The sequence below is a fragment of the Falco cherrug genome, chromosome 3 (genome assembly GCF_023634085.1).
Source record: "Falco cherrug isolate bFalChe1 chromosome 3, bFalChe1.pri, whole genome shotgun sequence".
NCBI lineage: Eukaryota > Metazoa > Chordata > Aves > Falconiformes > Falconidae > Falco > Falco cherrug.
The window spans coordinates 42,051,436-42,078,777 of record NC_073699.1 but is presented as its reverse complement, the minus strand read 5'-3'; the positions used below and the strand labels follow the sequence as shown (position 1 = coordinate 42,078,777).

The window sequence follows — 27,342 nt, the reverse complement described above, 5'->3', positions numbered from 1 at the left end:
TGGTGATTCAGTAGAATAAAGGCGATGTGCGCCTTTGACGTCTCGGTGCCTCGCTGCCGCTCAGTGGGAGGCAGGTCCGGGTTCTGCTGGCCTCTTCCTAAAGCTGGGAGGAATTTGTTGTAGCGACAGCTGCATCCTCTGTATGTTCTGAGAACATGTCACTTACTAAAGCGTATGTGGGAGCTACATATGCCCCTGTACGGCATATAGGAGCTCTCGAGGATTCAGCATTTTGAAGAAAATGGGGGAGCTACTGGCAAGTGGCCAGTGAAGGCTCACTGAAGCGATGAAGGAACTAGACCATCTCTTGAGGGAAGGCTGAGAGAGCTGGGACTGGCCGGCCTGCAGAAGGCTCTGAGGGGCTCAGTGACGTACACAAATACCTGAAGGGAGGGTGCGCAGAGTCAGTGGGCACAAACTGGAACACAAGAGGTGCCTTCGGAACATCAGGAAACACTCTTTCAACATGAGGGTGACCAGGGTAATATTTCTGTGGGCAACTTTACCAATATTAGAATTTCAAATATTATCTGTTTGTTCCATATATATATATTACCTGTAACAAAGATATATGAATTTATAAGGTGATCGTAGCAATACAAAGCACAAAAAAGTGTTTGGTGGTAGCATATGTTTTGCTTAAAATGATTTTTCATTATATGAAAATACAGTTGCAACCCTTACATGTGATCTGGGACCATTTCTGGGATTTGCATGGGCAAACCAAACAGATTCCCACTGTCTTCTGAAGGGGCAGAAATCCCCAAATATGATCTTGACAGGCAAACTTCCAAAAGAGTTGTTAGACACAAACAAGTCGGACTACAGCGTGGAACTGAAAACCAAAACTTTGTGGCTTCAACAGAACTTTGTAACTTCATGAAACTTTGAAGTTTAAATTTTTTTGGTTTGCTTAAATGCTAATGTGGGCAAGTAATACATGCAATACATGCCAGGAGATGAGCTATTAAAAGGCTTCAACATACTAACAAAGGTCTGCATCTTGCGTGGCATGACAAACTGATGTTCCCCGTTTTAATACTCGTTTCTTTTCTCCTTTCCCCATCACTGGTTCTCAGCCTGTCGCAGATTCATCTGATGCATTTGGCTTCCTAGGCAGCATGGCAGAGGATGGCATGAGGCAGGGGAGGCAGCTCTGAGGTAGGCCCTACTACCTGCCTAGCCATGCTGCACTTGCTATGTCAGCTCACAACTCCAGATTTTCAGCTGGCCTCCAAGATCAGAGAACAAATGGTGCCTTTCAGCTGCCTGAGCGGACAGCAGCACTGCATCTTCACTGTCCAGGGTCCAACACCATGCTTGCCTCTAGGCTGTTTCATCAGTGCTAGTTTAGCTACTAACAAGCTAAATTTAAAGTGCTAGCTAACCCTTCAGCTACACAAACAATATGCATTACCTTGCAGTCACTCGTTCAGCTGAACTATTTGCTTTGTGATGCATGAGGGGCTTGCTGCAGTACATTGTGCAGGCCTGTATTATGCAGCAATTAAAAAGATTTACTCCTGGGCATGGACTTCAATTGCAGCTGTTAATTGCCAGGCATCACAAAAAACACAGACACAAACAGATACTGGCCATCCTTTTGTTTAGGCCTTCAAGCCAATTTCTTTGGTTTATCTGATACATCAAAACTTTACTTATTTGAGATACAAAATAATTACTTTTTTTTTTTTCAAGCTCATCAAAGCATGAACTACGGACAACAGAAAGGATGTTTCAGGTCAAAGGAAAGAAGACTTTTTGTGTGCAGGTATGCTGCTGAAGTAAGCAAGACACCCCTACACACGATATTCCAGTCTCTTCCCATATAATTTTCTTGCATATTGTTTTATAAGTAACTATGAATAGATCTGAACTTACCTAATCATGAAGTACCCTATTACACTGATTTTGTACCACACGTGTATACCTATTTGGTGGTATGTTCAACCCATTTTCAGTTCTTAGGTAAAGTTTAGTTGCTATGTCATTAGAAGAGGGTACTACCTAAGCAAAGGCAAGTTGTGTATTTCAGTGGTTTCCTATTTCTAAGAAAATTCTGAAAGTAGAGAAGATTTCTGAAACAATTTACCTGAAGTTTTACATGTAGTTGATAGCTAAGAAGTAGGAAGTTGCAAGTTATTTTTAACATCACGAGACATTTCTTTTTCTTAATTAAGAATTGTCTGGGGAACTGTAGGCTTGTTCTCCGAGAAATACTTATAACGACTATTACTGTCCTGTAGCAGAATAAATTTTCTAGTATTAGACAGACGCTGTGAATGTGTGTGGTCTGTAGGTGGCAGCAGTGGGTGCCTTTGGAGAACGAAGTACCGGTTCTACGACCATTTCATTTCCTACACACCCCATCGGTTTAAAAAGTGTATTGTTTCTCTTATAATACAGGGGTTAATAGCCATGTGGTGAAACTCTTACTATTATACTCTAATATGGTACAAGCAAATATGAGCATATATCCTCACGTTCTTTTGGTTCACTGGCAGTTTTACATTGTTAAGACAAAATTTTGAGGGGAAAAATACTCTGAAGCAGGAAATGTTAGACTACCAGTAAAAAAAAAGAGAAAAGCCGAGTTTCAATAAACCTAAAGTGATATTCCTGGTAAATACAATGTGATGTTTGATGGAGAGTTAATTTTCTACAACTATGAGATATATAAAATGCAGTTTGGTATTTCTGAAAATCTCACAAGGTCACTGCTTGCATTTTTAGCACTCAAGAATAGTGGCACTTGACTTTCTTCCCCATTTAAAGCGTAAATGTCAGGAATAAATACCTCTCCACTGTGGCTGTGTAATAGCCTAATAGATCTATGCACAAGCATGTAATTCTGTGGTAATTACACAGAATCAATTGAATAGTACATAGAAAATTTCTTGAGATACTTATCTTCGCAAACATTGGTACATGGAAGTCTTCTTGAGAGGATTTTTGGTTGGAAAGGTTTAGTGTCATTTGCTGCTATTTATAAAACGTATTTTAAGTAAGATATGCATATATTTCTTGGTACTTGCAGAACTTTTCTTTAAGTTTCATTATGTTTTTATGCTTGCTACCTGGCACAGAGATGAGTAGAGATCTTAAACCAAAAAGAGGTGAAGCACATTTCATAGAGAGAACATAGGCTGCAAGATTCCTACATTAGGAGGCAGCATTGAGTCGAAAATGTAGAGAGCCAGAGGAGCTGTTTTGTAGGAGGTGATTAGGGGAGGATGATGAAGGGACTGGAGCATCTGTTCTGTGAGGAAAGGCCGAGGGAGCTGGGACTGTCCAGCCTGGAGAAGGCTCAGGGGATCTCAATGCCTATAAATACCTGAAGAGAAGGTGCAAAGAAGACAGAGCCAGTCTTTTTCAGTGGTGCCCAGTGACAGGACCAGAGGCAAGGGGCACAAACTGAATCACAGGAGGTTCCCTATGAACATCAGGAAACACTTTTTTACTGTGAGGGTGATCAAGCACTGGCACAGGTCATCCAGAGAGGTTGTGGAGTCTCTATCCTTGGAGATGTTCAAAAGCTGTCTGGACATGGTCCTGGGCAGCCTGCACTAGGTGGCCCTGCTTGAGCAGGGGGGTTGGACCAGATGATGTCCAGCAGTCCCTCCAGCCTCAGTTGTTCTGTGATCTTGTGAGCTTCTCCTAAAATTCTGTATGTTTATGCTGCTCAGAGCAAAAATACTCCATGTGAGTTCAACTTTTCGGTCCACTGGACAGGTGACATGGGGTTCTGCTGTAGCAGGGTACCAAGTAGCAGTGGTGGTAGTTTGTACAAGTACATTGGAATAATTAATGAAGAAGCAAGGGAATCTAGAGAGTGAGGTGAAGTAACCAGCCAATACGCTCTTTCAAGCCATGCATTTTCTTCTGTAACTTCCATTAATACCAATGGCAAAAACGTTCATTGACTGCAAAGCTTAAAAGACACACAGTGAATCTTCAGAAATCCCAAGGTTTTTCAGGTTGGCATTTCATCCTGCTAGTCCTAGTGAGGGCCTTAGTTTCCGATGTCTGGAATAAGGTGACTATTCCAAAGATAAAATATGCAATTTTCTGTTAACACTAATCAAAGCAGGTAAGACAGGTCCTTTTTACCCCATTTGGAAGCAAGTAACAAGATGTGTACTGAATAGCATAAGAGTTCTGTCACAATTTAAAGATGTACTTTCTTTGATGGCAAGTCTGACTAGAAAACAAATAAATCATCCAGCCAGTAATTTAGCTCATGAGCTGCTTGATTTACACTCCAAGAGTCAGATACACAAACCTTGTCTCTCTCTCTGTGCTAGAGACTTTTGGTCATTTTTTAATAACAAAGGTCACAGTGATGAGTTTCTGACTTGGCTGATTTAAGATGCCTTCCTTTAAAGCTGTAGGAGCTTAATCACTATTTGGGCAAATAGCTTGCAAAGCCTATTACAAATTAAAAAAAAGCTGAGGTGGAGCTATAAGAATGTTAAACTACCAAACTCGGTATATAATGTATTTATTGCTCTGCTGCTAAATTATGCATATGTTTATAATTCAGGGAGAACATATCTCAGATGACCAAATTTTTTCATACATAAAGGAATTATATTAATCATTGACTAAGATCAGCAGAGATTTTTTAGGATTTAAAAGAAATATATGGTGTACTGGAGGGCAGGGTTTTTTTTTTTCAAATCTGGCTCAGATCCATGGAAAGGGGCAGTCTTGGTAAAAGCTGCTAAATGTAGATAGTTTAGGCTGTATTCGGTCTCATCCTGTCTGCAGCTACTCTTGCAGTCTCATCCATCTTGGTCCCAGTGAAGAACCAGTGGTCCAGACCATTCCAGTGCATTTTTTGTAAATGGGAACAATCAATTCAGGGGAATACAAGACAGGATGGGCATGATGAATCACTTTTGTTTTTCTCAGCAAAGATTGCATAGGTTTGTGCTGGTCTCAGCATATCAGCAGGTTCGCTGATATCATAAATTCACTGCAAAAGCACACAGTAGCTTAGTCCAACATTGAAAGAAATGTCATCCACAAAAGCTATATTCTGACAGAGTGCTTGTATTCATTTATCATTTATAGGACAGAACAGGTGTCATTGCAATTGCTGAGCTGCTGCTTCTCTGAAGTCATTGGGATTTTATTGTCTAGCAATATACAACTACATTTTTAATTAGTGCATTCATGATGCTCAAAGCCATTATGAAGAGCTTGTTGAGCATGCATGCAGTAGGCCTGTTACCTTTGAATCATCACTGAGATGATCCTGCACAGGCAGAAAGGCCTCTGCTGCATTTGTGCAGAAGGCCATTATAGATAATGCGTTGCCTCACTGATGTCCTAAGGTGTTTTCCCAATGTGTTGTCTTGCAGGAATGAACCATGTGCAATTGAACCAGGACTTCTGCAGTACTGCTTTGGATTCAGACACTTTTTTTATCTTTGGAAAATTAACTTGATGTGTGGATTCTGTTCAAGTGATGATGTGAAAATAATGGTATTTCAAGCACTGCAAGAACTGCTTAGAATTAGGATGTTTCCAACCTATAAGGGGAAGCAGGAAGGAGCACAATAGAAGGCAGGCACTGATACTATGTTCACTATGAAGACACTGGTAGAATTGTATCTCCTGTCCTAAGAGCTAGAAAAGCTATAGACTGCTCTGGCTGAGGGTATGCATCATCCTGCACAGCACAGTCATAGAGGCTAAAACACTACACCTGCTCCTTGTACACTGCAGCTCTTTTAAACATGCATAAAAATTGTATGTTGAGTGCTGATAGCTCAGCTGGAGCAGACTCGCAAACACCTGTAGTTACACCAGAGGAAAACAATTTTAGTCACTTGTCGCTGGACACATGCAGTCTCTTCATGTGTCATTGCACAGAAAAGCATTTTGTACATATTTTAAAGTGTGTTGTACTGCAGTTTTCAACTGTAGCCAAAGAGATTGTTCTTTTTGTATAAATCTTTGAGATATATAAATGTGTATACAAGTAAATGTATAATAAACAAACTTATACATATAAACACACACATATACCCGTATGTGTTTCCATAAATATATGTTGACTTTTGCTCAACAGGTCTAACAAACCTAAGTCTCTAAATTTGAACATGCTTACACAGATATATAAATATACAGAGGGAAAGTGATACTTTTTTTTTTTTTACTTCTATTTTACTTCTATGGAGTAAAGTGTGACATTAATTTATTGAAGGAAATTTTATAATATTAAACTTAGTATTAAATATAGACAGGGACTTCTAAACCAAATTTTTAGAACAGAGTTTTTGTAATATGTTAATGAGAATGACAGTTCCTGACAGGTGGCAAATTATTAACTGTGTCATGTGGTTTCCATATGATTTTAGTTTCATTTTGTATCAGTAAGCCCTTTAACTTTTCATGGATTGCAAGTATTGTAAAGGTACAGATGGAAAACCTGTAGATGCAAATCTACAGTTTTTAAAAGTGAAAAATCTCTATCCGTGGCCAGTATGAAGGTAAGTCTGCATTTTGTAATAGCATTTTAGATGTATTGTGAGAACTGAAGGCCTTGCTAATCACATCTTATTGTTTCTGCTTTATCACAAAATGATTTAGTAAAAGTTAATTTTTTTTTTACTTTTTATTTTTTAACATTTTAAAAAGTAAAATGTTAGTTTTTAGAGCAGGCTTATATTTATATTGGCTGACAGACACTTTACTCTTTTTGCTCCTGTCATGTTAGATCTCATATATTTAATAAGATCGAGAACAATATAATTCAGAGTGATACAGGATTCGCTCTCCTGTGGCACTTAATTAGTACCCCACATGATACGTGAGACTATGACGCTCTTTGGAGTGCTATCATGCATAAAATATAGGGGATATTAAGGGCTGAGATCATTAATTTAGATGATCAGAATTTTATCTAAATCAGAAATTTAATGTGCACCTGTGAGCACATTTGTACTTGGGCTTGGAATTAAGACATTGGACATTCTGGAATACAAATTTGTGAGTTTCTGTTAGCTTTTTTTAGGTTGCAATGTGCAAAATATAACCCCTATGTGTAGCTGTTCCAAGGCTCTTTCAAGACTAGATTCCTTATTCAAAATAATTATGAGACTGTGAGCAAGCTGACATGCTTGATAACGTGTGTGTTTATCTCAGCTTCCTTGATGGCTTCATATACCACCAAGATGTCTAGGCAGGTCTGCAGACTGCCAGCATGGCAGCAGTTTGTACAGTATGGATATTGGAAGTAGAAATCACCTGGCTCACAACTACTCTTCGTGCTGTTGTTTCAGAGGAGTCTGAACATAGTCTGTAAAACTTACTTTCTTATTAGGGGTAATATGATAATGAGAAAATTCCTCTTTGTGAAGTGCTCAGATACAAAAGAATAGGGAGGTTGTAAAGAGGAAGGAATCCAGTTACCGTATTTATTCATTTCAGGTACAAAATTTGAGGCTACTCCTTGCCACTCAAAAGCCAGTATTAGTCCTTAAATGTGAACCTTGATATACTGTGGCTATAAGTTGCCTATCCAAAGAACTTTCTGTTTGGATCCAGTTATTGACTTATGTTTTACCGTTGTGTTTTCTGCAACAGCCAAATAGTGAACCTGTTTGTGGTTTGGTTTGTTTTTTGGGGTTTTTTTGTCTGTTCTAAATCCCAGGTATAATGTTCTTGTCACAAAGAATGATACAGCTTGACCAAGGTAGTACATCAAGCTGCAGAATGACATGATGTTCTTATATAGAGTAAATACAATTCCTTTGGAATTTTCTTGAATGAACCCTAGTAATAAACTCTTTAAGTTGGTTCATACACAAGTTTTCAGATGTGAAACGTGTAAACACAAAGTTCACTTTATGCTGGACTTTGTATCAAAGTCTGCTTCCCCAAATCAGACTGTGAATTGGATGTAAATTGCATTGGTGATTTGAAAAAGATTAGTGGTATTTTATTGGAGAGGATAGGAAAGAACAGTGAAAGGATTGCAGCTATCCCAGCTGTGAGATAGCCTGATCTTTTTTGACCTTTTCTGTGCCAGGACATGAAACCTGAGTAGGACATAGAGCAGAAGGCTAGAAATAGCTAAGGCCTATATAAAAAAAAATAAAAATGTGTAGACACTCAGCACCTTTTTAGGCTGTTATGTTCCCCCTTGTCTTCATTAGGAAATTAAAGGCTTAAGTTCCCTGTTTTTGGATTTGTACCTAGGTCACAGTGTAGACCAGCCCAGTCAATACAAGCAAAAAATAGTCATTACCTTTTATCATGGGATATTAACCGATCGCCTTATTTCATTCCTCTGTGGCAGTGTACCTAACTTCACAGAAAGTTAGGACCAAAGGAGACCTGGCTCCACGTGCCCTTCCCTTGCTCTGAGTTCCCTGGCGCAGCTGTTCCCTGTGTATTGACTACTGCTGTTCGGTGGTGGCACCAGCCCAAACCCAGTGCTTTGGCATGTCCTGCATCATATCCTTTGGGATTGCTGCCAGCAGCTTCTCCCTAAGATACACAAATGAAATAGGGGACATTGTCATTTTAACGTTTATGGCTTTGCAGAGGTGAAAATCAATGAGGCAAAGAATATACTGCCTTACAGGTTTTCTGTTTCACCTGGTAAATACCACAGATCTACAGAGGAAAGATGTGTAAGGACTACTCAAAGAGGTCACAAGACCTTTCAATGTTAAGCAACGTAAACATAGTTCAGACTGCAAATTAATTGTATCTATAGCAGACTATGTTGGTAGGTCATCTGTGTGATGACCTCACACAGCTTGGGAGACATTTCCCAGAGAGGTGCAGAATGGTGCGGGTCTGGCTCCTTACAGGTCTTTTTAACAGGAGAGCTGCAGTCCTATTCAGCATTTTCTTGCTGCATATGGAAAACCAAGCAGAAATGATAAAACCACTATATGTATGCATACAAAGGCAGTAACACAGTTGGAAATGACATAATGATGTGTACTCTGATATAATGGTGTGTATTCAAGACAGGAGTTTTCTTGTTTTGTGCTGTGCACAGTAAGGGACAAGAGCTCAGCAGTTAAAAAAGTTCTGGGAAGGAATCAATCTTTTTTTCCATAAACTGGTTTTAAAAACTAGTAGAGGTAAGCTGTTTTCTTGGTGTTTTGCAACTATTAGGAATTATCTCAACAGCTGCTTGGTAGGTGAAGATCACTGGCTGGGAGAGTGGGTGACCTCAGCAGGTTCAGAGGTGCAGCTCCTCTTGAAGTGATTGTTCACTGATACTTCAATACATTCTGCATTTTGTACCTGCTTGTTTAAATGATTGTGAGAATTGCTGTATGATACTTGAAAAAGAAAATGTTGTTAATCTTTCTTTTTTCTTCTTCTTTTTAGGAACTAGTAATGAAGAATGACTCCACCAATTAAAAATACAATTTACATTTATCTTTTCCAGAATACATGTATATCAGTGAAGTTAATTTAATATTTAAATCAAGAATACAGAAAAATGCAAGTCCCTTTGCCATAATAAAAATCCATAACCTGACTTTCCTTTGTATAAAGTACTATGAGCAGGTGGTATCATCAGGAAAAAGACTCCATTGCAGGAAAGCACTTTAGATTAATTCTGACTTTTTTTTACATAAAGTAAGGAAAGAATGACAACAGTGACAGTCTAATGCATGATGAAATTTACTAAGCAGAATTTTATTTTTTTAGTTGGTGGAATTATAATTTACATAGTTGATATTGGAGTGGACTTCTGGGTAGCTAGTAAATATTTTTGTCAAGGACAATATTCTTGGAGTATATTGATACTGTGTTTTAGAGGCCTTTCATCATTAATAAATCAGATATTCAGTTATGAATGGTTTAAAAATGACTGGGAAGGTACTGATACTGGGAAGCTGAAATGGATTTTTCTGGTTCATCTCTTTCAGTGCGGAATATTTATAAGGTAAGCACATTTTAACATTTATTTTTAAATGAGAAATCATACTGCTTTAGAACAGTTTATTAAGAAATGCTTAATATGGCTTTAGGGATAAGACCACTTCTGGCCTTAATAATTATTGCTCCATGTAAGCAAATGGATTTTTGTCTGCTTATGCCAAGGTAAATTATGTCAGGTTTTGATGGAAATGTAGGTCTTCTTTCATTTTACCTGTAAGTAATAATTTTTATCATTCATAGCCTAACTCTGGTTCATCAGCCTTTTCATAGGGCATATTTAATAAAAAAGCTTGCTTTACAGAGTAATACTGTTGTAACTGGTAAACGTAAGTATTTAAAATTATGTTAAGAAGATAATTAATTTGATTACACTAAGCAGGTGAGACAACTGAAGAAAGAAGTAATTTCTGAACCTGAGAGTCCACCTATATGTGGAAAATGCACTAAGATTCAGGAGATAAATGTATAGTTGAATAGTTAGTAAGAATACTTGCAGCAGTACTTCCTGCAGTGACTGCGTTAACAGCAACAGGAACTTTTGTTTGCTAAAAGGCACATGTCCAGGAATAGTTTAAGCTACCATATGCTTAACATTCTCTAGTGGCTTTGCTATAAAATTATCGTTATCTTTATAGAGATCACCTGTGCCAAAGTTTTACTTCCATTTTAAAACTGAGGTGAAAGATGTTGGCAAAAAGTCCCGATTTTCAATTATTTTAGGTGTGCAACATACATGAAATGAGTGAATATAGAACTGTCAGAGGCACTTAATAAAACACCTAAAATGCCTCCTTTAACTTCCTGTACTATTCTATGGACAGCAATGAAAGCTATATTTATGCCAATGGAAGAATTCCCCTCAAACATATGTTGTTCTCTTGATGTTATTTATCATGGATTAAGAAAACTGATGGAGCTTTTACATATCACAATTAACTTTTGCCTCTCAATATTCTTCTTCCTATTGCCTGTCAGCTTTATTTTCCAGCCTCTCCTCTTACAATCCTGCCATTTTAGACTTCACAGAGGAATATTTACTGACAGGTTTAATTTTTCTGGTGTCAGGTACTAGAAAAACTTAGAAATACTACATTTTTTAAGAAAAAGAAATTCCCTCTTCAATTTCTCTGGACATTTTCCTATTCACTAACCAGATCCATGGACATGGGTTGGTTCATGTGAGATACACCAAAACCTGGCCACAGGGACTCTTAATAGGTACTGCTTTTTAGAGGCGGTACCTCTGGGCCCACAGTGGCACTCTCCTTTTTGTCTGTCCCCAAGGGTTTTCATCTTCAGGTGTGGCTGGGAGTGCCATCCTTGTTCTCGTGACTTACAAACCTGCCTCTCTGAATCTGTTTCTTCCACAGGAAGTTAAATCCATGACCTGTCTTTCTGATAACTGATGATAAATATTAAGCCAGTAACCGTGGTGTAGAATAGCAGAAGCCACTGTTGCAATGTCTGGCCAAAACCTTCCCTTCTTCCCCTTTCTCTTCCATGACCTTATTCTCTGTAATCTGTTCATGACTGCAACTCTAATTTCACCTTTACTTGGTTTTACACTCCCAGGTTGCCCCTAAAATTTCCTGCTGGTTAGTGCCTATGTCTAAGACCTCACCTTTCAACACTGACCTTAAGAATTCAGATCCAAGCTCCAATAATCTACAATTCTAGATACTGTAATCTTGACTCAGTGCTTGTACTATCCAAAATGCTGCTTTTACAGGAAAATCTTAATGGGTTACCTACATTCTAAGGTAATCCATGGTACTCTTGGATTTACCTGAACTCATACCCTTTCCAATGAACACTTCTTACCGTGAATTACTGTAATTTTTGAAACTTCCTTCCCAGAATTAGCCCTGTCTTCTCTAAGTGGCTTATTATCTAGTAAATATAATTTTGCCCTTTGCACTAACAGTGTTGTCAAATTGGTCACTTGTTCTCTGTTGCACAAATGATGTTTTCTCCTATGGTGCCGCTTACACTTGGAAAATTTCCAAGCTGGTATGTATGAATTACAAAGTTCTTTCAGCCACTCCTCACAGTTCAGCAGTGTGATAATGCATACCGTAAAAAAATAAACTGATAACAGCAAGCTGACATCCGTGTTAGTACCTTTGTGATAAACTATTACGTACTTCCTGTTACATGTGTTTCCCTAGGTGTATCCACGTACAACACCCTCCTGTTCTCCCTCTTAGTCATCTGATGTATCCAGTTAATTTAGACAATGAGTCTCTCAAGTTTATCTCTGCAGTCAATGGATAAAAATAGATTTTGTCAGGAGTCAGGTCATACTTGTTATGGTGATCTTCTCCAGAAGGTCATTTGCGGCAGGAGCCAATATTTTCCATTCACTACAAAGGAAATAGGGGCCTAGCTAGTAAATATGACTTGGCCAGTGAACGTAGGATGCCTGAAATTAGAAGGTGTGAATACACCTTACCAAATTATCTTCCTTCATTTTTTCTTTCTTCTGTCCCTTCTTCCCTCTCATACATCCTTTATACCTCTTGCTCCATCTTTGAAACAGGGAACTTCATTATGTTATGTTTGTACAGCGCACAGCACAATGAGAATCAGTGTATGTTATCACACTGCCAGTGCTAAGTAATCAATATGTAAATCATGTGTGTATACACTTATGCACATTTATATTAAAAGAGAGAGAAAGAATGAAATTTAAATTATTTAATATCAAATAAGGCTTCAGTTTCTTTTAATGGAAAGAATGTAGACCTGTAGTTATATTTCATATGAAATGTTATTCTCTGCAAGGAGACAAAATTAAGTTGGTAAAGTATATGTTAGCTATGCTGACTAAAATTATTTTCAGCCTGACCCACTTTTTAGCGGGGCCTGTAGTGATAGGACAAGGGGTAATGGTTTTAAACTGAAAAAGCGTAGATTTACATTAGATATTAGGAACAAATTAATGTGGAGGTGGTGAGACACTCGAACAAGTTGCCCAGAGAAGCTGTGGATGCCTCGTCCCTGATATTTTTCAAGGTCACATTGGATGTGGCTTTGAGTGACCTGGTCTAGTGGAAGGTGTCCCTGCCCATGCCAGGGGAGTTGGAACTAAATGACCTTTAAGGTCCCTTCCAATCCGAAACATTCTATGATTTAAATGCGTCACACGTTGGTAGAATTGAGAACAGACTGTGGCATCACAGTCAACGTTAAGACGGCACCACAGTCAGTGAATATGGAAAAAGGGGACATTTCCCTTGGGGCACCGTACAAAATCTGAAGTCCACTGACATGTAGCAGTTCACAGCATCAGTCAAGGACACCTGCAGAAGACTAAATTTTATCAGTTAATAACCTTCACTGTCAGAATAGAAGGCCATGCAGGCAGCAGACATAGTGATATTGGCAGCTGCTGTTGTGTCTTTTGATGCTTGAAGGTAGGCTCAAGAGGCCCTGTGTCTTTGAACCGAAGCAGGTGAAGAAGATTTTTTTGCATATTTGTAAAGATGAATTGTAAGTCCATGAGACATCAGAGTAACTGTGAGTACTTTGATGAGCCTGGGATTATTTAATTGCATGTTTTTAGAAAGCAATGAGAAAAAATCAGAGTCAAGATAAGTGATGTTTAGTTTAGTCAAAAATGAGGGCTGAAGTTGGTAACATGCCTCTAGCAATTCATGTATATAACAAGAATTTCCACAGGAAAAAACAAATAGAAAGGTTTTTACAATACCAAGTCAGAGAGGTAGAGAGAGTCAATTAGAAGTGGAAGGTTTGTAATGCTACTTTAAGTGAGTTAGAGGTTACACAATAATATGTGCTTGATCATATTTTCTTAATATAAATTTACTGACCTAACTATTGACTTAGTTGCATCAGTGTCATGGATTTAATCCATGCCTTTTGATACTTAGAAGATTATATTTGTCTTATAGAAGATTAACATGCATCAGAGAATAATTTTCCTTTGATTAAGGATTTATACAGTGCTGCAAACTGGCTGTGTGGGTAGAATTTAGACAGAACAGTCATTGTTGCCAGGTCTCTCACACCCTGCCTGCCTGCATTTCTAAACGGCACCCAAGTCTTTATCAGTGTAGTTTGATGATATGGGACGTGTAGTCTTCCAGTGTACTGGGGTTGTGGTGGAAAGTCCTTATTGGAACTCTGAGGGGAAGCAGGTGATACATGGAAGCACTGGCAAGGCAGCTTGCCTGTGGCATGTGAAGGCTGTGAAGCAGCAAAACCAAGTAGCTGTCCCATCTGTGAATTCCCAGTCAGAGCCAGAGCCTTCCTAATTTTACAGCAGATCAGGAGCAAATTTCATCCCTTATGACGTGATGATGAAAATGTAGGAGTATCTCAAGAACTGAGAGACAGTGGAGCTGCGTTTCAAGGAATGTTTATAACAGGTAGGAGTCCTATCATCTGCATCCTCCACAAACCAACACTACGAAGGCAGAAACGTTTTCTTTTTCTCCTGTCAAAGTGGATATAATATTTAGAAACACTGATAATACTTTCCTGTTCACATATGACAATTCCAGTTGTAAAGAAATTGTGAGTTTTTTACTCTGTTGGCTTCCATGTAGCTTATGTACCTTGGATTAATGAAAAGTTCCTCCTTAATGAGTTTAGAGGGAGAAAAAGTAAATGGTAACCCTACCTTTGTCTGTATTAACGACAGACCTTTTCACCTTCAGTTTAAGATGTACCTGTACTTAAAATACATAATTAATCCAATACTTTTAATTAATGTATTATTATTCCAGTTGAAGCAGCTTTTTAAAAGTTTGGGGTTTTTTTCAGTTTACGAAGACTGAAACACAAAACTTTTATATCAATAGATATAGGAAAATAGATTATAGGAATGTAATTACGATAGGTTCAGAGTAGGCATAGTGTTTAGGTGCGCCATGGGCATGATAAAGGAGAAGATTCGAGCCTGACCTACCTTTTAGTATGGACTGAACTTCGTTTGCCCTTGGCTGTGAATCTGTGAATGCAATTGTTCAACACTAGGCCATAGTTGGCTACGGGCCCTTCCTAAAATGTCCTAATATTACATGTCACATGGGCAGATGGGAATAGGAGTGTAAACTCAAAATACTCTTAAAAGAGGAAAAATTTGTCACAGTGAATTACTGTAAGTGACATAGGCATGTGGAGCTCAGGGAACACCACCTCGCTTAATGCATAGTCATAGAGCAATGGAAGTATTTGGACAGACTTTTCTAGAAAAAATGATGTCTTTTATACAGTACTCAAGGTCAGAAGTGGACTAACTGAAATCACTACAACTAGTGAAAGAAACTATAGTATCTTATGGTATATATATACCAACTTATAACAATATAAACCTAATATACCATATTCAGAAGGCATATGCTTCCAAAAAGTGACAAGTGATTTCAGGTGTACATCCAGCTGAAATACTGCTTTTACAACATCTGGTTCTTGCCTTATATATCATCTGCCTTCTCTGCTGTGAGCTCTGCAGCTCAAAATTTGTGCAGCTGGTTTCCACTTGTTGCTGCTTGGACAAAGACAGGCTCTGGTGAATGAGTCCATGGACAACTAACAGATTGGTCTATCCAATTGTTTTTTCTTGAAAACATTGCAAACTCTCCAGATGTTTACAACTTGGATGCAAGACCCAGATGTTTTGGAATACTAATTGCTTTATAAACAGAAAAAGCTATAGATGCCTTGCCAAACAGTTCAGTTCTTTGCTTATGAGTGATTATTCAGAGAACAGTAAGATAAATACACAAAAACATAAAAGTAGAAAACAGTTTCCTTTGGGAGTAAATAATGGATCTAGAGCCAGCTCGCAGAATCAACGTGTGGCCTGCATGGCAGGGCTGCGGTCTGTGAATCTCTGCAAGAAAGGTTCCAAAGGGTTACAAGAAGTAACCAAAGGGTTACTCAGCAGTAACATAGCTGCTCCAACACTGACTACTGATGCTTCCATGTTGCAATTTTCACTTGTATGGTTGGCATACTGTAACAGACCAGGGAATAAGTAATGTATGCACTTAAACCTGCAGATCCCAGCTATCTCGCTTTCGGCAGTGGAAGAACCTCTGACACTGTCTCCCTTGTGGTCAAAGGATTTGGTCTTTAAAGGTGGTGAAGGTATTAAACTTTTGACACCTGGAGAACCCAGGAATTCTTCCTAGCTCCCTTTGTAAGCAGAAGGGGACTGTGCTCCAATATCGTATTGGGAAGAGATGATTCTGTGAGATCTAGGTGTCTGATGATCTGTTGCCCCCTGTGCTCTATGTGAAGAAAATGCAGCTGCATGGGTTTCATGGGGTCCATGGTGCGTACGATCCTACGGACTATCAGGGAATCAGGAACCTGCAGCACTTCAGCGTGAATCTTGAAATCACCTCAGATGCAGCCTTAAAGAATGGAAGTAGGTGAACTGAGGCATAGGACCTTGCCTTTCTTACCCTGCACATTAACAGGCTTTTACAGCTGTGTAAGATAACCAAATGGTGGTCTGTGGTGTTCTGCTTGATTTCTCAAGAAAATAAATCTGAACGAATGATTTAATCTTCGTAATCCGGATGACTAAATTCTTCTGGTGAGGGGAAAGGCCTTTAGCAATATTTATAGTGCTAGAAAAATCAGCTGAGTACCAGTGAGTTTTCTTGAAAAAGGACTGCTTTTGCTGTCCTTGCCTGCCAGTTATAGTCAAAATGGGTTCATTGGAGAAGAAACTGGAAGCTCAAAACATCTGGGAACTAAATTGGCAGAAATAGCCTTGAAAGTGATGTCTGAAGGCTGTTATGCTCAAAATTAAGTTTATGGGCATAGAAACAGGATTTATATACCTACAAAGCCAAGAACTTACTATTAGTAGAAATGAAATTGTAACAGTTGATTCCAAGAATCATTATTAGTCTAGATCTTTTTACTACAGGGAAAGCAATAATACTTCTATGCATAAAAAGTTTCAGTAATAATAACACAGTTAAAATTGTTACATATTTCTTAGTTCCTACCCCTTTTGTTCACCTTTCCTCAGCTCCTCTGGGTCTTAAGGTCAGCAGTTTCATTCTGGTGTGTGGGTGGGTTATGGGCGTTAATCAGTGTGGAGTCATGCTGGGAGGAACCTGATGTTCCTGTTGATGTTTTCTTCTTCACTCTTAGGATCCACTTTGGGTCTTTTTTGTATGTTTGCTAACACACTTTTAGCTTTCTCTTTATTCTCTGCAGCTTCATGTTACATCCAAACTTAGTATCTATGGTGCCTTTTATGCATGTTAGATATAATTTCTTTGTTACCCCTAAAACTAGTTTCATCCAGCCCCAGGTCTGCATTTCTATAACTGACCATTGGTGAGTTGTTTATAGCCATGGAGTCTCCAGTGTACAAGCCATCTCTTATCATCCTATGCATGTACTCTTGCACACCATCTCTCAGGACCTCTGCTATCATACTAGGACTATATTTCTCTATCCTACTTCATCACATCTGTCATAAATATCTCCTTCAATACGGAATATCTGTTTGTTACTGTTACCCATATGAAACTATGGATGTACCACAAAAATGTACAAAAGTAAAACAAGTTAGCCACTTGGTCAATTGGAAGAAATCACCATCTTTTTTTCTGCAGAAAATCCAAGCTAAATGTCACAGACAGGTCAATAAATTTTCAAACAGAGCAAGCCTCAGTCCTCATGCCTTGCAAAAGCTTATGCTATTACTAGCAATGAAAGTGCCTATTATGGTGCTGCAGAGTTAAGAGGCTTAGTCAACTGTCTGCTCAGCTAGTGTTACTGACTGCTTGAAGTCAACTAACTAGCAGAAGACAGCAAGCATTGGTTTGCTGTAAGGTAGGATTTACATACATACTTACAAGGATACTTCTCCCAGCTTTCATTTGTTAACTAGTTCTGAAAGAGTCTTTGTGTGCTGCTTAACAGTTCAACTGGAAAGAGATCTTCAGCTGTGAAAACCTCTTCTGGAATTGTTCCATTTAATCTATTACAGAAAAGTGCATTGCCTACCTCCTTTATCTTCTAAAGCAGTAGTGCAATGAGTCAGATCATTCACCAGAGTTGTGTGTATCTGTGTGTGAACCCACCAGGGGCAGCAGAAATATTGTAATTTCCAGCAGCTGGAGGTCTGGTCCTACATCAGGTTGTAGCCACCATTCTGTTTTCCTAAGCACAGCTATAAAGGTTACCATGTACAACAGCTCATTCCTTCTTAATTACCAAAATGGTTTCTGATTAAAACTTAAGCATTCTCTCCCCTCTAAGGTGCTATGCCACCTCCAGGCCTGAAGCAAATGTCTTGAACATGGGGATGAGAGCTAGGTTTTATTTATATCTATGCAAAACATTAGAGACATCCTGAACAGAAAAGGTTCTTTACCGCACAGAATGTACACCAGTTATGACTAATTCCACATATCTTTGCATTTACTGCTCTTTCAGAGGAAGTGATAGTTTAGGCTTAATTGAAAATAATCCAGAACTGTTCTTCATGTAAACTCACTCAGATTATTAGTAGAATTTGTCTCCCCAGGAATCTACGTCTTGAAAATAATTTTCTGAAATGAAAGTCTGCCTGAGTATTTAGAAAATAACATTCCAGTGATTTTTTTTTTTTTTTTAATTTTATAAAAGCCTGTTGCATGTTTGCAATTCATCAGATACTATTCTTGGGGCTTATGGATCTATATTATATAAATGTGGATGTTCACAGCTGGATATTCCCTAATACCCTCAAAAGACTACAAGGGAAGTGAATGAGTATCAAAAAGAGACTGAGGCGAGATGCTAAGGGAAACTTCAGAAATTTGGTACTTTTAAAGAAATAAGAACCTAACAAAATAAAGATTGTAATCTTTATTCAGGCAAGTCTCATGCTGTTTTAGTAGTTTTTACATCGCATTGGTATCAATAGGCTTAAATGATTATCTGATATCACTGAAACCAGACAGATATCAGACAAAATTTTATCTTAGTAGAAGCTGCTGGATTACATTCAAAGATAAAATGTGAATGGAGAGTGAAATGGGAAAAAATCATTGCTAGGCTACATCATTTTGAGTTGCACTTCTAAAAAATGCTGTCTAATCAAGTCGCCTTTTTTTATAGGTATTGGTTTGCTTTGAAGTATGGCTGCCAAGCTGCATTTAAACAAAAAAGCAGCGGAGATACATCAGAAACAGAGCCTCCCAACTTCATTCAAAACCAAGTTGTTGATGTAGTGACTGATATTAACATGCTCAGGGTATTCAAGACTTTTCTTGAGACCACACCACAACTTTTTGTCCAGATTTACATCCTCATGGAACATGGCAAAAATGATTTCTGTCAATGTGAGTCTGCCTTTTTGCTTAATTTGCAAGTTGAGTATCTTACCTAAAAAGATAACTCATGTGATTGGATAACATTTTAAACATACCTTGGAAAACATACACTCCACTGTATAATTACTCTGCATTTAGATAGAACTTCTGTCTAGTATATGGTCCATTCTGCTAAATTCATAAAAGAGAAGATTTCACTGTAAAAAGTCATAACATCTAATAGAATGTAATTAGTATATAATTTGCAGAACACTTTGTTATGTGTGCTCTTGCTTACAGTTTCTTTGAAAACTGCTGATTTGACATCTTGAAATCAGTAATGTATTAGAGCAGCCCTGTGAGCTTTCACTACCATCATCCATGTTACAAATGAGGGACAGAATCAGAAAAAACCTAAGGATATGTCCGCATTGCAGAATGCAATATCATGAAGAGATACTGGCTTAACTCTCAGAAGCAAGACAGCAGCTGTACCATTTCCAGTTCTAAAACTAGCATGACCATGGGCAAGACATTGACTTACCAAACTGATAGAACAGCACTGCTGTCTATTATTGTTCCTTTGTAGTCCATGGAGTCAATAGGTACTCAGACAAAACGGTCAGACAAATCTCATCTTAAATATGACTATGTGAAGAGTCAAGTCTTAGTTATAATTTTCTACAACACAGACAGCCTAGAGTCAATACCAGTTGCTGAAACATAGGTTTTTATGAGCTATTTCATAGAATCATTCAGGTCAGAAAAGACCTTTAAGATCATCAAGTCCAACTGTATAACCTAGCACTGCCGAGTCCACCACTAAACCTCCCCTGACACAACTTGAGGCCATTTCCTCCTGTCGTATCACTGGTTGTTTTGGAGGAGAGACTGACACCCACCTCGCTACAACCTCCTTTCTGGTAGCTGTAGGGAGCAATAAGGTCCCCCCCGAGCCTCCTTTTCTCCAGACTAAACACCCCCAGTTCCCTCAGCCGCTCCTCATAAGCCTTGTGCTCCAGCCCCTCCACCAGCTTCGCTGCCCGTCTCTGGACACGCTCCAGCCCCTCAGTGTCCCTCCTGCAGTGAGGGGCCCAAACCTGAACACGGCATTCGAGGGGCAGCCTCACCAGTGCCCAGTGCAGGGGGACGGTCACTGCCCTGGTCCTGCTGGCCACACGGTTTCTGACACAAGCCAGGGGGCTGTTGGCCTTCCTGGCCACCTGGGCACACTGCTGGCTCACGTTCAGCCGGCTGTCGACCAGCACCCCCAGGTCCTTTTCCTCTGGGCAGCTTCCCAGCCGCTCTGCCCCAGCCTGTAGCGCTGCGTGGGGTTGGTGTGACCCAAGTGCAGGACCCGGCACTGAGCCTTGTTGAACCTCACACACTCGGCCTCGGCCCATCGGTCCAGCCTGTCCAGATCCTCTGCAGAGCCTCCTGCCCTCAAGCAGATCAACACTCCCACCCAACTTGGCAGTGTCTGCAAACTGACTGAAGGTGCACTTGATCCCCTCATCTAGATTGTTGATAAAGATATTAAACAGGACTGGCCCCAGTACTGAGCCCTGAGGAACACCACTTGTGACCGGCCACCAATTGTTTTTAACTCCATTCACCACAACTCTTTGGGCTATATTTGCAATACTTTGGGAATTTCCAAGTCATTTGTGTATGGAGATGGCAAATATGACACACAACTCGTGCAAGACCATTAATGGCCAGAGGGTGGGCAGGATAACATAGGCATACCAAACAGCATTAGATGCCTAGATTTAGGTAACTAAACTGAGCCTTAAAATTAAGGTGACTTTTTCAGAAGTACAGAGGAAATATAATATTGCTATAAAGGAAGTGTTAAGAAAGTATGAACGTCTCCAAAAGTTCATTCTGAAATTATAATGTAAAATAAGTATCTTTTTCCTCAGTCTAACATTTTTCCTTCTGTTTTGTTTAGATGCTGCCATTATTATGTCTTTTTGTGGTATCTCCTTTTCAACAGTTGATTATCAGATATCATTACGAAAATCTCTACCTGATAAAGATGAATTTCATGTGCTCCCCGGGTTAATGTATCTGTTTTATAAACTGCTTACCATCACTTCTTGGTTACTCAGTATTTCACTGATCACTCTACTAAGTGTTGGTAGTTCTGCAATTCTGCTGACATTTCTTTGGATTTGTGGCTTCACCTGGACTTTGAAACAACATACAACATTCTGCAAATCTAAGAAGATGGAATATCTATACAGAACTGTAGTTGGAATCATTCTCATTTTTACCTTTTTTAACGTAAAGGGGAGAAAAACAAAACTTTGCCTTTCTATGTATTATGCTACTCACACTGTTGTAACTCTAGGTATTTTGTTTGTATATTTGTTCTGGAAACCTTCCATTATCAAAGAAATACATTTTACAGTTGTGAGCATCCTAACTATTCTTAGTTTGGTGTTAGGTATTATTTTTCTTGTTGTTTATTATAGGTGTTTCCATCCTACTGCTTATTGCAGACCACAGGCATGTTCAGATGAAGGTGATGGAGAGGTAGGACAAAAATATAGAGTGAAAATCAGTAGATTTCAAAATTTCATAATGCAATGAACTGTATAGATCTTTTTGTGCAGACTTCAAAGCAAATATTTGCTGGATAGGTCTGTTTCTCTCTTATTGTCTCTCATGTATCATCACTGAGTAGTACATAATGGACCAGAGTTATCGGCTCTGAGTAACTATTGTTTTCTGTGATACTGCACAAAGCCTTTCTAACATGAATATATCTCTTATGTGCTGGTCAAAGTTACTTTTGAAAAAGAAGCATTTTAATCTGTCTGTCCAACACAGTCCACTGTTTTAGTTTTTAGCAATGCAAACAGAACATAGGAAAAGCTAAAAGTTAATCAAATGAAAGCTAGCATTGAAACAATATTCTATTCATTTATGTTGATTCTGTTAAAAACAAGGTTTACTTTTCTGTTCTTGCTGGAAGGAAAGAGGCATGCATTTGAAATAATTGAGTGCAGTGATCAGTTATCTGCTTCTCCCCATTAGTGTAAGAGCTGCAGTTTTTCTTCAGATAAGCATAGTTACAAACTGTACTGCCTTCTCTCTAAATATCCCCTGAAGAAGAATAGCTTTGATTTATGGCTCAATCACTGTCTTGCCACAGGAAATTTGGGGAGATATTTTCAAGCATTTTATCTTTTAGGTGTTTTAATGACTTCTTTATTGTTTTTGTTCTGCTCATCTTTCACGCAACCTTCTGTACTTAGGGGTGATGCCAGGTTGTTGTTCTGGATTATAATAGCAGCCTGAGTGATTTATGGATGGCAATAGGATTCTTGCATATAAAGGAATAACAGTTTTCCTTGAAGCTTTCCTCTCCTTGGAGCTCTAAGATGTAATACTTTAAAAGCTGGTTTCCCCTGAAATAGAAGGCTATGCAAGGTATGCAGTGGTGCAGCTTCTTTTGTCTTTGCCACTTGGAGAAGAGAGAAGCAACTGTTCTGCACTCACAGGGGCTAGAAAATGATGGAATAGCCAGCTTGTCCATCAAGATTTTTTGGCAGAAGGCAGAGTGAAATTAATGTTCAAATACTGAATCAACAACAAAGGAAATAGGGTTGATAGCCACAGCTTCTTCAGAAATAAAATATAAGAGGAAGTCTTTTGGAGCTGCTGCATTTTAAATCTGAATTATGAAAAACAGGGCTCTTTCTCTCCCCTCCTTTCCCCTTCCAATAATTCACCTTTGCAGTTACAGTAGCCACAGGCAAAGGGAGGAAAAAAGGTTTGAGAAAAGAGACTAAAGATAAGAAAAACTGATAAACTTTGCCAGGGACCAAATCCGTTAGCATTATTGACAGCAAACTTCCCTGAAACTCTGGAAAAAGGGCTGGTGCTTTGGTTCATAATTAGAGTGCTGAAAAGCTGTGTCTTGTGCCTTTTGTGTCAAGTCCATGGACTCCAGACTGCCTTTTGCTTGTTACCCTTCCATCCTTAGCAGAGCTCAGGGAAGTTCCATTTCCATAGTTCTCTTTACCACTTACACCTCCTTAATCCTATTCAAGGAAATTTCTAGATGCATAGCTTGGATTGAATGATCTGCCTCTCTGAGGATATGCATGAAAAAGCAGCGGAGTAAGAAAAATTTACTTCTGAAATCCCTCATTTCCACTTAGGGGTAGCTAGAATGCAGATCCAGAAGTTAAGACATAAACCCCCACGATCCATGAGATTTAAGCAATAGTTTTCCTTAAATGAATATATAGAACAGTACCTTCTCTTCTGTCTACTCTGGAAGAGAGATTTCCAGATTTTTTTTGCCCTGGAATGGCTGCATAGGTAAGATCAAAACCCCAAGGCTCCATCCTGCTTCATGGACCATGATTGCCCTAAGTTCTGTCTCTTATCTACAGAGTATTTAGTACTCATGATGGTACCCTTGGCAGCAAAATGCGTGCCTGGTTTTAGGCTGAAAGTACTCTTATTTTGCTATGGAAAAATAGGATCCTAAATAGTCAAGACTAACCCTATATAGCTTCCCATACTTATTGTTTGCTCATCTGAAATCCTGAGAAGGGACTAGGGTAAGGTACGGTGGAGAAGGGAGATTTTTATCTCTATCTTGCAGAAGATTACAAAATTTTGTCTAACCTTTATTTGGAAGATGACCTCAAACCTTGTACATTATCTAAGAAGTAGATCTCTGGTGAAATATGAGCTTCTGAGAAGTCCTAGTGTGGGAGTTTCAGCCCTGGAGCCTCCAGGTTGTCTGCGCTGCCAGATGCCAGAAATTTGGAGCCCGAGTTGCTCTGCAGGAAGGTTAGTTTCTGGTGAAACACAAAATTGTCTTGGTGATTTTTTTTTTTTCTTTCAGTGAATTGACAGATTCCAAGTAAAGGGATTTCATTGCCATCTCTCTGGCCAACTCCTAACACTAATTTTCTTTCATGGGAGAAATCTGAATGTTGTGCTGTTGTCCCTGTGCATCCTCATTCCCTCTCCTGTGCCACTGAGAAGAATGTTACACTGAAACTGACTTGGTAAGAAAGGCATCTAGGTGGCTATTTATATCACGTTCATTCAAATACACACAAACCCCAGTTACTTGAGTTCCAATCCCTATTTTAATGTTTATAAGTTCTAGTGGGTATAATTTAACCATATCAAAAAAACTGGGAAATGATCCTTCTGGAAATCATGTAAGTTCTTTTCATAAAAAACAGATCTTCAGTGTCCTGCCACAGATACTGTGAACCTCTCCATTTGGCGGTCATCAGAGGGCCTCAAGAGATGGGAATTCCTGTTAGCTTGTCCCCTGCAGACTTTTGTTTATTTATTTTCAGCTTTAACCTCCTCCCTTTCTTCTTGACCTTGAGTTCAAGATTTTCACTTGATTCCCTTCATTTTCATAGTTATGAAAATGGCTTCTCATTCATTTGGTCATTGTAACTCAGAATCACTGTAGCAGGGGGGGCAAGGAAGCACATGAATTTACTCTAGAGACATTTCATATCATCAGTGACCACTTCAGACAAAACAAACAAAGCCCCACTTCACCTAGGTGTAACGTTCAAACAATAGACTTCATACATATCCTTTCTGTTTCCCCGACTACTCTTAAAATTCAGCTGCCACTCAGTTCATGCATTATGCCTGACCTTGTCATTTTAATCTAACTGCAAATTGAAAACAAATGTGTTTTTTCTTTTTTGTTAAGTATGTCCATTACATCTTACAAGAAGTATTTTAATAAGTTAAATAAAAATAATAAACAATTTCTTCTTGCTTTGACTACTGTCAGACCTGGGTAAGAGAGACAACATTCAACAGAATTATTTTAATTATCCTGCTAATATTCAACGTGCCATTTGATGGCATGGGTGAGCTCACCTGATGTACCACAGATAGCACTGATTTATGAAGCCATAATTGGGTTTCCAATAAACATTTGTCAAAATAATGTATTCATTCAAACCAAAGCCTTCTTTATTTATTCATATAAAAGAGCACTTAACTTTCAACAAAGAATTGCCTGCCATCAAAAACACTCCATAAACAGGGGAAATTTATGAAGACACAGTACCAGGGGGTGATCTGTGGAAGACTAAAGTTCACTTTAACCCTTCAAAGTGCTGAGTTCCACCTCTTGCTTGTTGCTGGTACTATGCATATTTATTTCTAAAACCCCCAAGCCCAAACATTAACCTTTATATATTTAGACATTGTAGCAACTCTTTTTTTTTTCTACCACAGTGTCTTGCATTTCAAAGATGGTTTCAAACCTAACATCTCATTTTCATTATGGAGTGTAGAAGCATACACACAGCTCAAAGGTAGTTGTTGTTTTTTTTATTTTTTTTTGCTTACCTGCATTCTGCCCACAGTTTCCGCCATCTATATATTTTGCCAAAAAACCCCAAAACAACTTCAAGAGGTTAAACAACTTATCTTGCCTGAACCTGAGGCAATATATATGTCATTCATTTCAGCTGAGGAATTTTCCTATTCTACCTCTTTGTGCTCTTCTCTACTTCCTAGCACTTCAGTTTCATTTCACAGATTTTTAAGCAAAGTAGATGTGCTACACAATCACTATTTGAATGGAGTGCATATAACCCCTTGTAATCCACCCTCATCAAAATCTTTTCTTCTTTTACCACCAATTAGCTAACATATAACAAATCCAAGCCACACTGAAGATTCCCACTATGTCAGTCTTCATTAGCTTAGTAAAATGTAGACCGTGGTGGGATAGTGGCAATGCTTCAAACTTACCTTACCCTGCTTACACCTGTTGAGACTATAAATTGCATTGGCCTTCCTATGATTGTATGTTGGTTTCCAGGTATATTTCTATTTTTAGCATATAGTTTTTATTTCTGACAGTGAACACAGCTGTAAATAACAGAGCAGAATGAGAAAGGATAGGAAGGGTTTCAAGTGTGCATTCATGCCTCATACTTTAGTGTGATTTTGCGAATCTTAATACAAAATCTTCATCTTTACCGTTATTGTTACTACTACCGGCACTTTGTCCAGGTGAGGATGACAATACTTAGAAGAATATGTATCTGTTGCAGCCAGAATGCAACAAAAAGTTGGTAGCAAAGTTCTTATGTGCTTTGTCTGCTCAGCACTTATAAGTGATCTTAATTCTCTCTGATTAAGCACAGGTATTTTTTAATGGGAGCCTACAAATATCTTGGAAAAGAGATGGTTACCCATTTTGTTCTGTGGGGAGTAAGTTAGCTGCTGAAACTCAAGGGCTAAATGTCCCTGGACAGTTCTCGGCTGCTGTGAGACAGTAAATGACAAAGGTATATATTTGAAGGTCACTTGCAAAGAAGAAGGTATGGAGAAGGCGGCATACAAAGAGAGACAGGGGGAACAGGTGTTTTCCTGCCATTTTCCACATAGCATACTCCACACATTTGGCCGAACTTGAAGTGTGTTGTACTGTAGTAGAGCAGGAAGGGACCTCAAACATGATTTGTAGTTTACCCTACAGCAGAACTACTGTATTTATGCCATTCCTGAAAGAAGTTTTCTAAATGGTTGTGAAAAACACAACATCTTAGGTAATGTCCCCCAGATCTACAGAGTCCTGTGGAGCAGAAGCCTCTTACGTCCAGACTCTTTATTGCAGTCTGAGCCCCTTGTTCTCCTTCCTGCCTTGCAGAGCAGATGGTTTCCTTCTTCTGTGAAGCAGTATTTTACATATTTGATGATCATTATCATGTTCTCAGACTTCTTTCAGTGCCAAACACATCAAACCACTTAATTATGTATGTCTTGTTTCCCAGGCTGATCTTCCTGCTGCTTTCTCTTCCAGTTGACCATGTCCTCCTTGAAGCAGAGGACCAGTATGTTTATGCATACCCTAGGTACTGCTGAGTATCAGGTGGATTACTTCTTGTGTCCACAGTCTATAATCCTATTTTTATATCATAATTACAGGTTTTGTCTTTTTTTATGACATCATGACTCTCAGTGACTCATGCTCAATGCACTGTAGAACAAATACTTTTGTGCAGAAGTGTTGTCTTATCTGTTCTTTCCCCTTTAGATGCTTTGTTTTCACTGCAAGATGAAGTTCAGCTCCTGCCTTCTTTAAGGCCTAGCT

At 38.9% G+C, this 27,342-nt stretch overlaps 1 protein-coding gene across 2 annotated transcripts; it reads left to right on the top strand.

The window, feature by feature from the left end:
• The first annotated feature begins 4 nt into the window (after positions 1-4).
• Positions 5-26,870, top strand: XKR9 (XK related 9). 2 transcript variants are annotated; one of them, XM_005443194.3, is made up of 6 exons: positions 5-481; positions 1,699-1,771; positions 5,367-6,500; positions 9,364-9,928; positions 19,027-19,250; positions 21,175-26,870. In XM_005443194.3, exons 4-6 carry the CDS (start codon positions 9,654-9,656, stop codon positions 21,816-21,818), a joined length of 1,143 nt encoding a protein of 380 aa, XP_005443251.1. In that variant the 5' UTR covers positions 5-481; positions 1,699-1,771; positions 5,367-6,500; positions 9,364-9,653; the 3' UTR covers positions 21,819-26,870. The 2 variants fall into 2 exon arrangements, with proteins under 2 accessions (XP_005443251.1, XP_055562324.1); XM_055706349.1 differs by having other exon boundaries at positions 5,367-9,928.
• Positions 26,871-27,342: the final 472 nt, after the last annotated feature.

Excerpts from the sequence above, each read along its gene's own strand:
- XKR9 (XM_005443194.3), top strand. The coding sequence starts at position 9,654 with ATGATGAAATTTACTAAGCAGAATTTTATTTTTTTAGTTGGTGGAATT. Across the intron at positions 9,929-19,026 it reads CAGTGCGGAATATTTATAAG|GTATTGGTTTGCTTTGAAGT; the intron begins GTAAGCACATTT and ends CTTTTTTTATAG. Across the intron at positions 19,251-21,174 it reads CAAAAATGATTTCTGTCAAT|ATGCTGCCATTATTATGTCT; the intron begins GTGAGTCTGCCT and ends TGTTTTGTTTAG.